The sequence below is a fragment of the Vitis vinifera genome, chromosome 1, assembly GCF_030704535.1.
Source record: "Vitis vinifera cultivar Pinot Noir 40024 chromosome 1, ASM3070453v1".
NCBI lineage: Eukaryota > Viridiplantae > Streptophyta > Magnoliopsida > Vitales > Vitaceae > Vitis > Vitis vinifera.
The window spans coordinates 20119477-20131275 of NC_081805.1; the positions used below are offsets into that span (position 1 = coordinate 20119477).

An 11799-nucleotide genomic window follows, 5' to 3' on the forward strand; every position below is an offset into this window, starting at 1 on the left:
ACAGGAATAAGTGAATAGTTTCTCTAAACTGAGCTAATTGATTAATTGGAGTCTTATTGGATTAATTAATCAATTAGGACCCTTTTTTATCTAGATTGAGTGACCTAAACCCAAGGTGTAACTTAAGCCCAATGGAAAGCCTATAAGTACCCACTTAGGGGTCAAGGTTTTAGACTTTTTTTTTTATTCTTCCATTCTCTCCCACATGTTTTGGGAGACAACCCTAGCCTTAAGGCAATATTTGGTTCATAGAATTTGAGAAAAAAAAAAAAGGAAAAGTAGAAGGAAAAAAAAGGTTAAAGAAAATAAAAAGTAGATTTCAATTAATAAATTATTTTTATATGCTTCTTAATATTCATTTAACTTACTTTTCCCCATTATATAAAGATTAAATAATTTTAAAATATATGAATTTCTAACTAATTGTAATTATATTTTATTTTCTTTCATATTTTTTATAATGAAACCAAACATGAGAAAATTACTTTCCTTAGTACTTTTCGGAAACCAAACATAACCTACAATATTTTGAACCTTTCTTGGATTTTTTTCCTCCAAAACTTAGTTCCAAAAATAGACTATAAAAGCACAACTCCAACCTCTCAAAGAAAACAAAAACTAAAAATTAAAAATAATGCTCCTCTCAATGGAGGCTTTTTTTTTTTTTAACACAACAATTACTTTACGAAAAAAGAAAAAAAAAATCAAAGATTAGAAAAAGATATATATTTTGAGCAACCTATCAAAGAAATATTGTATAAAAAATCAATACAAATATAGTTAATTTTATAAAAGAAATTTACTATCATAAAAAAAGCATAATTTGCATAATCTTTTCAAAAGAGGATGTTATTCTTAAAAGTAAAAATAAATAAACAAAATAAGATTATATATGCATCCACCTAATGTCATTAGGCATCCGCCTAATCTTAAAATATCATTCTCGTTCTTTTCTTCCATCACTCCTTCTTCCTTCTTTCATTTTATTATGAAAAAGTACTTTTTAAAAAGTGGGAAAATTTTGAAAAAAAAAAAAAAAAGAACGCTACAATTATTCGAATTGAGAAGTTGATCATTAAGGGGCTTGAGGAGGCATGGTACCAAAATGCTCCAAAAATAGTTTAACTCTATAACTCCAAACACTCTTCTCCATTTCTTTAACACTAAGAATGATAAAAATTACGCTTTTAGCACTATTAAAGATAATTACTTGTTTATTTATTATTTTAAAAATAATATTTAAAGAAAATTACTATGATTTTAGAGAGATTTGAAAAGAAGAAATGGAGGAAGAAGAACAAGATAGAGTGTTTGGAAGTTTAAAAATATTTTGGTTGTTTTATTAAGAGGTATTTTGTCCTAAAAAAATTATAAATGTTAAATAACTATATTTATTGCTCCATCCTTTTCTATTGGTGCATTTAGGTAGGCAACATTGATGAAAATATTGGTAATTACGGACATATCAGTATTTCGATTTTACGGATATATAAGATATATCGACGGATCTTTTAGAGAAAAAAAATTGCACTACTACAAAAATAATATATGATGTCACTATTTATGGTGTCGCATTTAAAATAATGACACCATTGAACTTAAAATTTATAAAGGTGACACATCATATAAAAAATCTTCAATTAGGATAATTAGATTATGCTAATTTCAGATTTACGGTGTCATTTTTTGGAAGTGACACCATATGAAATAAAAAGTTTTAAATTTTATAATTCAATGGGCCCTTTTTAAAAATAGTGAGTAGGAACAATTTATGAAAAGTCCATTGTTTCCATATATACATTAACTAATATAAAAGATCTTGTTGCTTAACCCTAACCATCGTTTTCTTCTCCTTCTTCTCACACCCATGGTCGGCACACCCATAATTGATATTCTTTGCTTCGTAAAATCTCGGGTAAGTCAAAATCTCTTATCTATCATCTTCATTTTTTTTATTAATGCAAAAAACTTTGTTAGTATAATTGTTTTATATCTCTTGATTTAGTATATCTATGATGTGGGTTTTGTAAATGGTGTTTTTTATCGAGTTCTAAGGAAGTAAAAACTAGGTTTAACATTCTAACATATTTTTTGTTTCATTGCTAATAAGCCCCAAAACAAATGAAAACAAGAAAAATGAATTATTTTTAAAAATTTTGTCTAATTGAGAATGAGAGATACACTAGTTTGTAGTAATTTTTCGCATGAAATAGTATTTTATTGAAGATTTGACTATATTTGATACTTTTTTCCACCGTGCTAGGAGCTTTTTGGTGAAGTCTAACAATAGAGATTGACATCTACTACAAGATGATACTCAATTAATCCAAAAGCACTTAAGTTATTTAGGGTTTTCTTCGGTTAACCTAAGAAAACATTCCCACTTTCTTTGTATTGAGTCACCTAAATAGAATAGAATATTGGGTATCAGAGTCGTAAAGGGTATTATAAATATGACTTTTTTTTTTTAGAGTCACCTACATGGAATGAATTATTGGTAGGTGAACAAAATATTGGGGTGATTGTAATAGTTGAATTAGTAAATGGAAGATAAGTGTATGTTGCTTTGTTTATTCTATAAAAACAATAATTTTAGTAGTTGAAATTTACATGCTTTGTTGTTTTATAAAAACAATAATTTTAGTATTTGAAATTTTAAAATGTGAATGAAATGCCTGAAAATATGTTTTAAAAAATAGGATAGTAATAAATGGAAAATAACTCATTTCCTAAAAATATTTTGATAAATTAAAATAATATGTGGTTAAAATATATTTTTGTGAAAGTATTTAAAAATGAATCAAAATATAAATAATTGTTATTTTGTTTGAAAATAATTTAGGAATATAAAATAATATTGGGGATAATTTTTGAGTTTAAATTGGGTTATAAATGGTTAATTTTTTTAGGATTGTCCTTTTTGAAAATAATCCAATGATAATTTTTTTAAATAAGAATGTTGAAAATAATTTTAAAAATAAAATTTTGTTGGCAATGATTTTTCTAAAAGTATTTTAGGCATAAATGGAAATTTCTTGTATGAAAATAAGAGAATTTATATATATATATATATATATATATATATATATATATATATATATATATATATATATATATATATATATAATAGACATAAAAATAGACTTCTTTGATATTTAATAAACAAGTGAATTTTTCTCTAAAAAAAGAATAAAATAAGAATTTCTCTATATAATAAAATAATTTATATATGAGATAGTTTTCAATAAGAAAGTTTTGAAAATAAATTTGGGATAAAATATTTTTTAGTAAGTTTTGTTTAGATAATTCAAGAATAAAGTGGTTTATTAACTTTTCTTAAAAAATAACATTCTTCTTTCTTTTTTGAATTGATCAATTTTTTTAGAAATAAAATTGTTAGATTCTATTTTTTGTAAATGTTTAAGAAATTCTAAAAAATTCTTTAAAAATGAAATGACCTTTCTACCACATTCCTTATAATAAATAATTGTTTTTTTTATACATATTGTAAAGTAAAAAAAAAAGTCTTTGTTTAGTTAACCTAAGAAGACATTCCTACTTTTCTTTGTGGTGAGAGTCACCTAAATGGAATAAAATATTCAATATCATAGGAGAGTAAAAAGTATTGTAGAAATGATTTTGTTGAGAGAGTTATCTAAATGGAATGAGATATTGGTAGGTGAATAAAATATTATGGTGATTGTAATAGTTGACTTAGTGAGTGGAGGAGAAGTGTATGCTTCTTTGTTTATTCTATAAAAACAATAATTTTAGTAGTTGAAAACGTGTATGAAATGACTGAAAATATTTTTTGAAAAATAAGAAAATAATAAATGGATAATAGCTCATTTCCTAAAAATCTTTTGATAAATTAAAATAACTTGTAGTTAAAATATATTCTTATGAAAGTATTTAAAAATGAACCAATATATTAATAATTGTTATTTTGTTTAAAAATAATTTAATAGTAAAAAAATAATACTGAGTTCAAATATGACTACTTTGTTATGAGATTCATTAAAGAAATAATTGTTAATTTTACAGTTATTGTATCAAAGGTTTTACTCGTTTAATGAATTGTACATAATTTCATACTTTCAATTATTGTGATATTAATGTTATTCTCATTTGATTTCAGTTTGATGACAAATAAAACATATTCTCAAGTAGAATTTGATGAAATTAGAGAAAAATAGATTACTTTTGTGTTATAACTAATCATGAATCATATTAATGTATCGTGATCATTCATGGTAAGTCCCTTAGTTGTTATATGATTGAATTTTCCATTGATATTGTATAACATTACTTATTCTTTACGAACTATTTTTATACCAAAATGAGAAAAAGGAAAAAGAAAAAGAAAACATTAGTACTTAGATTTGTTTATTGTTTATAACATCACATTTTTATTTTCAATAAGAACTCTAAAACTCATTAATCTATGAAATGCAGGTATACACTCTTGGGAGGACAATATGAAGAATAAAAAGAAAGGAGAAAGAGGCAACAAGATTTAGGTTTTTAGATATGACTCTTATGTCATACATTATAGGACATAAATGTTATTTTATTTGGAATTGAGAATTTTGGGTTTTTGGATGCAACTCTTGTGTCATTTTATGGTTAGCCGGTTTTATGCATATGAAATGCAAGTATACATGAATGTTGGGAAGCTTAACATTTCTAAATCATGTTTTAATGTGTATTCACTTTTCTTTTTTAGTTTTGGTGGGTTTGATGTGTTTGATGTACTATCATTTTGTGAACATTTGATATACAAATATTATTGGATGATGTAATATGTTACAAATTAATTCATAAGCATTATGAAAATATAAGTTAAATGTAATATGATTATTATATTTATGGACAATTTACACAGGTTAGTCTTATTTATTAATAAGCATTACAAAAATCTACAAACTAATCAACAAAAAACAACCATATCTTCCATAATCATTTACAATGATGTGACACCATAAATTAAAGGTGATACATTTAACGTGACACCATAACTCAAAGATGATGCATTTAATATGACACCTTATATATCTCATACAACTCTATATCAAATTAAGCATCACTAAAAATATATGGTGTCTCTTCTAAATGTGTCACCATTTATCTGCTTTGGTGTCGCTTCCAAATACGTCACCAATTGATACCCTCTATGGTGTCAGTGGATAAGGTGACGCTATGTTGTAGTGACACCCTATGTTTATAGTGACTTATTATAAATGTCACTATATATCTTTTTCCTTGTAGTGTTGGTAGCCTAAAATTGATAAAAAATTATGAAAATATTGAAAAAAAAACTCTAAACATGATATAATAAACAAAAATAAACATTTTAAAGTTATTTTATAAAAAAATAATATATGTATATGATATAATTAATCATATCTGATAATAATATCATATGCGTCCATAAAAATATGAATTTAATAAATTTATTAAATTACATGAAATGTTATTCAACAATAATATTATGGTATTTGATTATAATATATCTCACTTTAAAATTATAATTCATTTAATTTCAATTGTATTAAATAATATAAAATAAATGATGATATATCTACAAATTTTTTTTAATATTTATATTTTTAATATTGAATTAATATATAAATGATATAAAAAATGTTAAGAAAATTATAATGATAGATTTTACATTTTTAGTGATTAATTAAATGAAATTTTAAAACAAAATAATTAGAATTAATTTGTTTAGGAAAATATTTTTTTATAATTTTACTATATATCTTTTTGGCGCATGTTATCTTGGAAATGGGTATGTTAGCCCAATGGCCATCTAAGGCTTTGTTGGATTTTGGGTTTGGCCGAGGTTCGAGTCGCGCCGCACACTTTTTAGGCTTTGACTGTGCTTTCCTCCATTGTAGGCAATTGGTGAGAAATGTAGCATGTGGCAAGAAAATCATCACGTGTGGGAACAGCTTTCCATGCCCAATCAATGAACTGTTGGTGCCCATGAGCCTAACTCAGTGCCTTCCATTAGACACACATGGAGCATGTGGTTGTGGTCATACTAGTGGGTGCCACACTACCTAAAAAGAAAAAACTAACCTTTAATAACCAAACCAAATTAAATGATCACCAGACTGGCTCAACCTTTTCTGTAGAGATTGATTTATTGGAAGAGGAGTTGCCACGTAAGGCACATGCTTAGCCGACTCTGCTCCTTGGTGTATATATATAATGCTTGTTGAGGTTTGTTTGGAGAAACAAAACAAGGCTCGGATACTGGAGGGGTAGAGGATTTTGTTGACTTGAGGGCAAACATGAAGTACATGAAGAGGCCTATGATCCTTTTGGTTCCATATCCAGCACAGGGGCATGTCACTCCTCTGCTTAAGCTGGCTTCATGCTTGGTTACCCAAGGATTCATGCCGGTTATGATCACCCCGGAATTCATTCACCGTCAAATTGCACCTAGAGTCGATGCTAAGGACGGGATTTTGTGCATGTCCATACCAGATGGAGTGGATGAGGACTTGCCCCGTGATTTTTTCACCATAGAGATGACTATGGAGAACACCATGCCAGTTTATTTGGAGCGCCTAATTCGGAAGCTTGATGAAGATGGGCGAGTTGTATGTATGGTTGTTGATTTGCTAGCATCTTGGGCTATAAAGGTAGCCGATCATTGTGGGGTACCTGCAGCAGGATTTTGGCCTGCCATGCTTGCCACTTACGGGTTGATTTCAGCCATACCTGAACTCATCAGGACAGGCCTCATTTCTGAAACTGGTCAGTGATGTTTCATATTATTTCACGATCCCATCTCTACATCCTTTTTTTATTGCTCCATTTTATAATACCAGAAAGTCAAAACAAGCGTGATAAAACTATTAGTCAACTTAAAAATCAGCCAAGTCAAGCTAGATTCTCAATATTATATCAAAGGTTGAGTAGGATATTTCTTAACGTGATGAGCGTTTCTGTAAATAAGTGTTTAAAGTCTGTCTCTGGTTCTAGGAACTGCCTGAGAAAGGAGGCCAGTGAAAATGGAAGAAAAAAACAGATAGGGGAAACACATAGTAGAAGTCTAAACCAAATAAATCCTTGTTTCCTTTTGTGTTGTGTGTTTGATTTACACTAAGGTGGTGTTTGTTTTTTGGCTGAATAGAAAAAATCAAAATATTTGACTTTTTCTATTAAGCTAAAAGTAAGTTGTTGACATCATCCAATATAGTTAAAATGAACTTGTTATCAATAAGTTCAGTTTAGTTATGTTGAATGATGTCAACATGTTACTTTTAACTAAATAGAAAAAGTCAAATATTTTAACTTTTTCTATTAAGCCAAAAAACAAACACCACCTAAGAGTTTAAATACCCTTTTTAAGTTATGTTTGGTTCCGGAAAATGCTAGGGGAAGAAAAAAATTGTTAAGAAAAATAGTTTTTTTCATGTTTGGTTTCACTTATAAAAAATATAAAATATAATTAAAATTAATTTAAAATTTTCGTGTTTTTAAATTATTTAATCTTATTATAATAGAAAGAATTATTAAAGAAACGTATAAAAATAATTTATTAAATTTAAACTTATTTTTTATTTATTTTTACTTTTTCTCTTTATTTTCTTTCCTTCGCAATTTCCCTCAAATATTTCGGAACCAAATATAGCCGATTAGAGGATATTCACCACATATCCAATAACAATAAAATGAAGTTGCCAAACAAGTTTAGCTTTCACATATTAAAAAACATGTATGTTTCTTTTGTAGGAATTCCAGAGGAACAGCGTAAAATATGCTTTCTACCTTGTCAGCCTGAGCTAAGCACTGAAGATCTACCTTGGTTGATTGGAACATTTACAGCCAAAAGAGCAAGATTCGAATTCTGGACAAGAACCTTTGCACGAGCAAAAACTCTTCCTTGGATCCTTGTTAATTCCTTTCCGGAGGAATGCAGCGATGGTAAACTACAAAATCAACTGATCTATAGCCCTGGAGATGGTCCACGTCTTCTCCAAATTGGACCTTTGATTAGGCATGCCGCAATAAGAACCCCTAGCTTATGGGAGGAAGATTTTAATTGCTTGGATTGGCTAGAACAACAGAAGCCCTGCACAGTTGTCTATATTTCATTTGGAAGTTGGGTTAGCCCAATTGGGGAACCAAGGGTAAGAGATTTAGCATTAGCACTTGAAGCATCTGGAAGGCCATTCATTTGGGTACTAAGGCCTAACTGGCGTGAAGGTTTGCCAGTTGGATATTTGGAGAGGGTGTCAAAACAAGGAAAAGTTGTTTCATGGGCACCTCAAATGGAGTTGCTGCAGCACGAGGCTGTAGGGTGTTATCTCACACATTGTGGGTGGAATTCTACCTTAGAGGCTATACAGTGCCAGAAGCGTCTTCTGTGCTATCCAGTTGCAGGTGACCAGTTCGTGAATTGTGCCTACATTGTCAACGTATGGCAAATAGGAGTAAGGATTCATGGGTTCGGACAGAGAGATTTAGAAGAAGGCATGAGGAAGGTAATGGAGGATAGTGAAATGAACAAAAGGTTGTCCAAACTAAATGAGAGAATTATGGGAGAGGAGGCTGGTTTGAGAGTTATGACTAACATCACTACCTTCACTGATAATCTCAAAAAGCACGTGGTTAATTGAATCTACCTCCCATTAAATCTGTTCATGGTCTTAATTCCACTTTCTTCCTAGACAGGTTGTCAGAAAAAGATGTCAATCCAATGTACAAAGTGATTGAAGTTACAATAATGAAGCAACTTGTTCTAAATAATTCATTTAGCTTCATTAATATATGGTTCTCAGATTACAACCCCGAGGAACATAATAAATGTGTGTGTATGGCCATTCACTTTAATATCATCTTTGACTTTGATTTTTCAGAACAATGGCTAGCTACTCTTGCTTGCTGGGGTGTGTTGTGTCTCTTTAATTTTTGTACCTTCAAAGATGGCAACCCAAGCCATTCAATGCAATATTTGCCTTCGCTATGATTTTTCAGAACAATGGCTAGCTACTATTACAAGCTGAGGAACCTGTAACACAAAACTCTTGTATATGGCAATAGAGAAAAATACTCTTGATGAGACTAAAGTTGGTAAAGAGATCCAAAAGGAAGAAGAATAAAAGAGTGGCACAAGGGCTATAGAGAGCTAAAAGATTTTCAATTGGGCAGAATAGAGGATTCACACTTTCCTTTTTTGGTTGCCTAGTATCTTTTTATATAGGTTATCTAACAATACTTGAAGAAGTTAACTATGATTTGCAATAATTATCAGCCTATTATGATAGAGCCCTTAAAAGTAGTCATGATGGATCAAATTCCATATATTAATTTTTGCAATATGATCTCTTTTATCTTATCATTTTTATGAGCATTCCGACTCATACCACTTACATTGTACATGATTGAAGTAATTTAAGAGTTGCACAAAAGATTCAAGTCATGGATTCTTTGCAAAATGATAAGTTGTTCATGCATGGTTGGTTCATAAACTTAGACAATTTATTAAAAACCATGATAGGTATGCTACTTCCAAATTGGTTGGATGGCTAGTCTTAGTCATTGGAATGAGTTTCTCATATATGTAATAGTGTATATGGTTGCACATTAAATAGGACCTCAAAAACATGACATCACGTAATAATAAATTAAATTTGTTAATATTTATATTACAATCCTAGTTCTCTTTGCACTATCTAACTTATGCTTTATCTATGATGAGTTGTCAAGCCCACATTACTTGCATTATACATAACTTAGGTGTACTAAGAGTTGCACGAAAAATCCAAGTCAAGAGTTGCTTGCAATTTGGTGAGTTGTTCATAGTTGGTTCATAGACTTCGGTAATCCATTTGAGGTTATAATGCATTATCTCTTAATTGGACAGATGACTTGTCTTAGACATTGGAATGGGTATTTCATGGTGTGTACACTAGTATGTATGGTTATACATTAGACAAAACCTATGGTAGGTCCTAACATTGGCTATTAGGTGGTTATGACTTCACCAAGTTACTATGCTACACAAGCTCTCAACCTTGAGAGAATATTGAGGTAGAGTTAAGGTCTTCAATAGCTTTAACCTGTAAGTGAGACCATGAGGCGGTTATATATTCTTTATAAATTAGGTCACTATTTGTTAAGACATGTGGCAATAAATATTCTTAAGATAGGCACCATGATATCTCATGGGTTTGAGATAGTGAGCCCCCTTAGGTGATCTTAAGGACATATGATCATGAAATTTACTACCACAATAATTCCTTAAGTAGAATTTGACATATGCTCTTATGAGCTAGAGTATGTCAGTCGATCATATAATAGAAGGATTTGTAACTCAAGGATTAGAGAGGTAATCTTGAGAGGTTGATAGTATATACCTCGTTAGATTATAAACACCAGTTTATAGGGAGTCTGCATGCAATAAATAGTTTTTATCTCATTGAAATATACATAGGATATTAAAGTGTAATTGAATCTCTTTAGTGAAAAATTGATTCAACTTCAAAATAAGATTATAAGGGAATTAAAATTTTCCTATGGGCTCCAATGGTCCCTGTTTGAGTTGTTAATTCATGGTGGCATGGTTTTTAGGGTATTTTTAGGTTTCTAATTCATATGTGTACATAAAGGCACTTTGGTAAAAATGCAAGGTTGTACTAGATCATATAAATGGTCTTTTTGGAGTGGACTAATTAATTATTTGGAGTCCAATAGAGTTGATTAATTAATTAGAACCTAAGTGAGCTAAAATAAGTGGCCGAAGCTCAAGTCACTTAAGCCATAAGGAAATCTATATAAGCTCCCTTAAGGATTTAGGGCTTTAGTTTTGTGATTCTAGAGGAAAACTTAGTTTTCCCCTCTAGAAAGAATGCCACCCTTCCTTAGTGTCCAGATTTGTGACAAAGAGTGATTGGGTGGAAGGATTCTTAGTTGACTAGGCTTGTTATTCACACTACACAATTTCATCGAATTTGAATTGATATAGGAACATCCAGATCTAAAATGAAGCACCTCTGAACTCTAGATCTAGGTTTTTAAAATGTCTATTGTTTCTATTATGATTAGATCTAGAGAGCCCTAGGAATGGATTGCATGTGCCCTAAAAGATCTAGTGTTGGAGATATCCAAGTTTCCTTATAACTAGTATTAGAGCCCTTAGTTAGTATTTAGCATGCTAGAACTATTCTAGGGTGTGCTAACTTTATTTTATTGGGTTATCTTATTCATCCCATGTCCTTTAGGATAAATGTATAAGTTGTTTTTATTTGTCCATTTGAATATGGATGGATGTGGTTGTATTTTTTATTCTTTAGATTGGGTAGTATACCCCATAAGGGGTATAGGATTTTGATTTCATTGTAAAACAATTTTACTTTCAATATATAGGTTGTAAGCTCCATTATAGGAGAATATGAATTTTTATTGTTGTAAAGATTTCCTTTTTTAATCTATCTATGATGAATCAAAAGAAAAAAAATGATGGATCTTTTTTTATATCATTGTCCCGTTGAAATTCATTATATGTTGGCAATTTTATTCATTTTAATGTTTGGCTATAAAAGTTTTTTTTGATAGTGACTTGCTCTCCATTAAAGATCAAGGGTTGTTGTTCATCTAACCAGAAAGTGACAGATACATCTAAAAAGGCTTGGTTTATGGTAAGTTAGACTCTTTTGAGGTATTAAGAGAATCGATTTTGTCTTGAACTTTAAATGCTTTAAAATTGTTGTTTTAAAAAATTTAAGGCCGCTCAAGTAGTCTAAAGTGCTTAAGCATTGAAGATGGTTCAAGCATTTA

At 29.7% G+C, this 11799-nt stretch overlaps 1 protein-coding gene and 2 long non-coding RNA genes across 3 annotated transcripts; 2 read left to right on the forward strand and 1 right to left on the reverse strand.

Moving 5' to 3' along the window:
* Window positions 1–1679: 1679 nt before the first annotated feature.
* Window positions 1680–4725, forward strand: LOC132253671 (uncharacterized). Its single transcript, XR_009465575.1, has 2 exons — window positions 1680–1915; window positions 4456–4725. It is a non-coding gene; the product is annotated as an uncharacterized LOC132253671 (long non-coding RNA).
* Window positions 4726–6196: 1471 nt separating this feature from the next.
* Window positions 6197–8769, forward strand: LOC100253113 (UDP-glycosyltransferase 82A1). Its single transcript, XM_002266268.5, has 2 exons — window positions 6197–6771; window positions 7753–8769. The coding sequence occupies exons 1-2, from the start codon at window positions 6303–6305 to the stop codon at window positions 8637–8639; spliced, it is 1356 nt and encodes a 451-aa protein (XP_002266304.1). The 5' UTR covers window positions 6197–6302; the 3' UTR covers window positions 8640–8769.
* LOC132253650 (uncharacterized) lies at window positions 6207–7485 on the reverse strand. The gene is made up of 2 exons (XR_009465551.1): window positions 7344–7485; window positions 6207–7119 (listed from the first exon to the last, which is right to left on the reverse strand). It is a non-coding gene; the product is annotated as an uncharacterized LOC132253650 (long non-coding RNA).
* Window positions 8770–11799: the final 3030 nt, after the last annotated feature.

Excerpts from the sequence above, each read along its gene's own strand:
- LOC100253113 (XM_002266268.5), top strand. The coding sequence starts at position 6,303 with ATGAAGTACATGAAGAGGCCTATGATCCTTTTGGTTCCATATCCAGCA. Across the intron at positions 6,772-7,752 it reads AGGCCTCATTTCTGAAACTG|GAATTCCAGAGGAACAGCGT; the intron begins GTCAGTGATGTT and ends TTTCTTTTGTAG.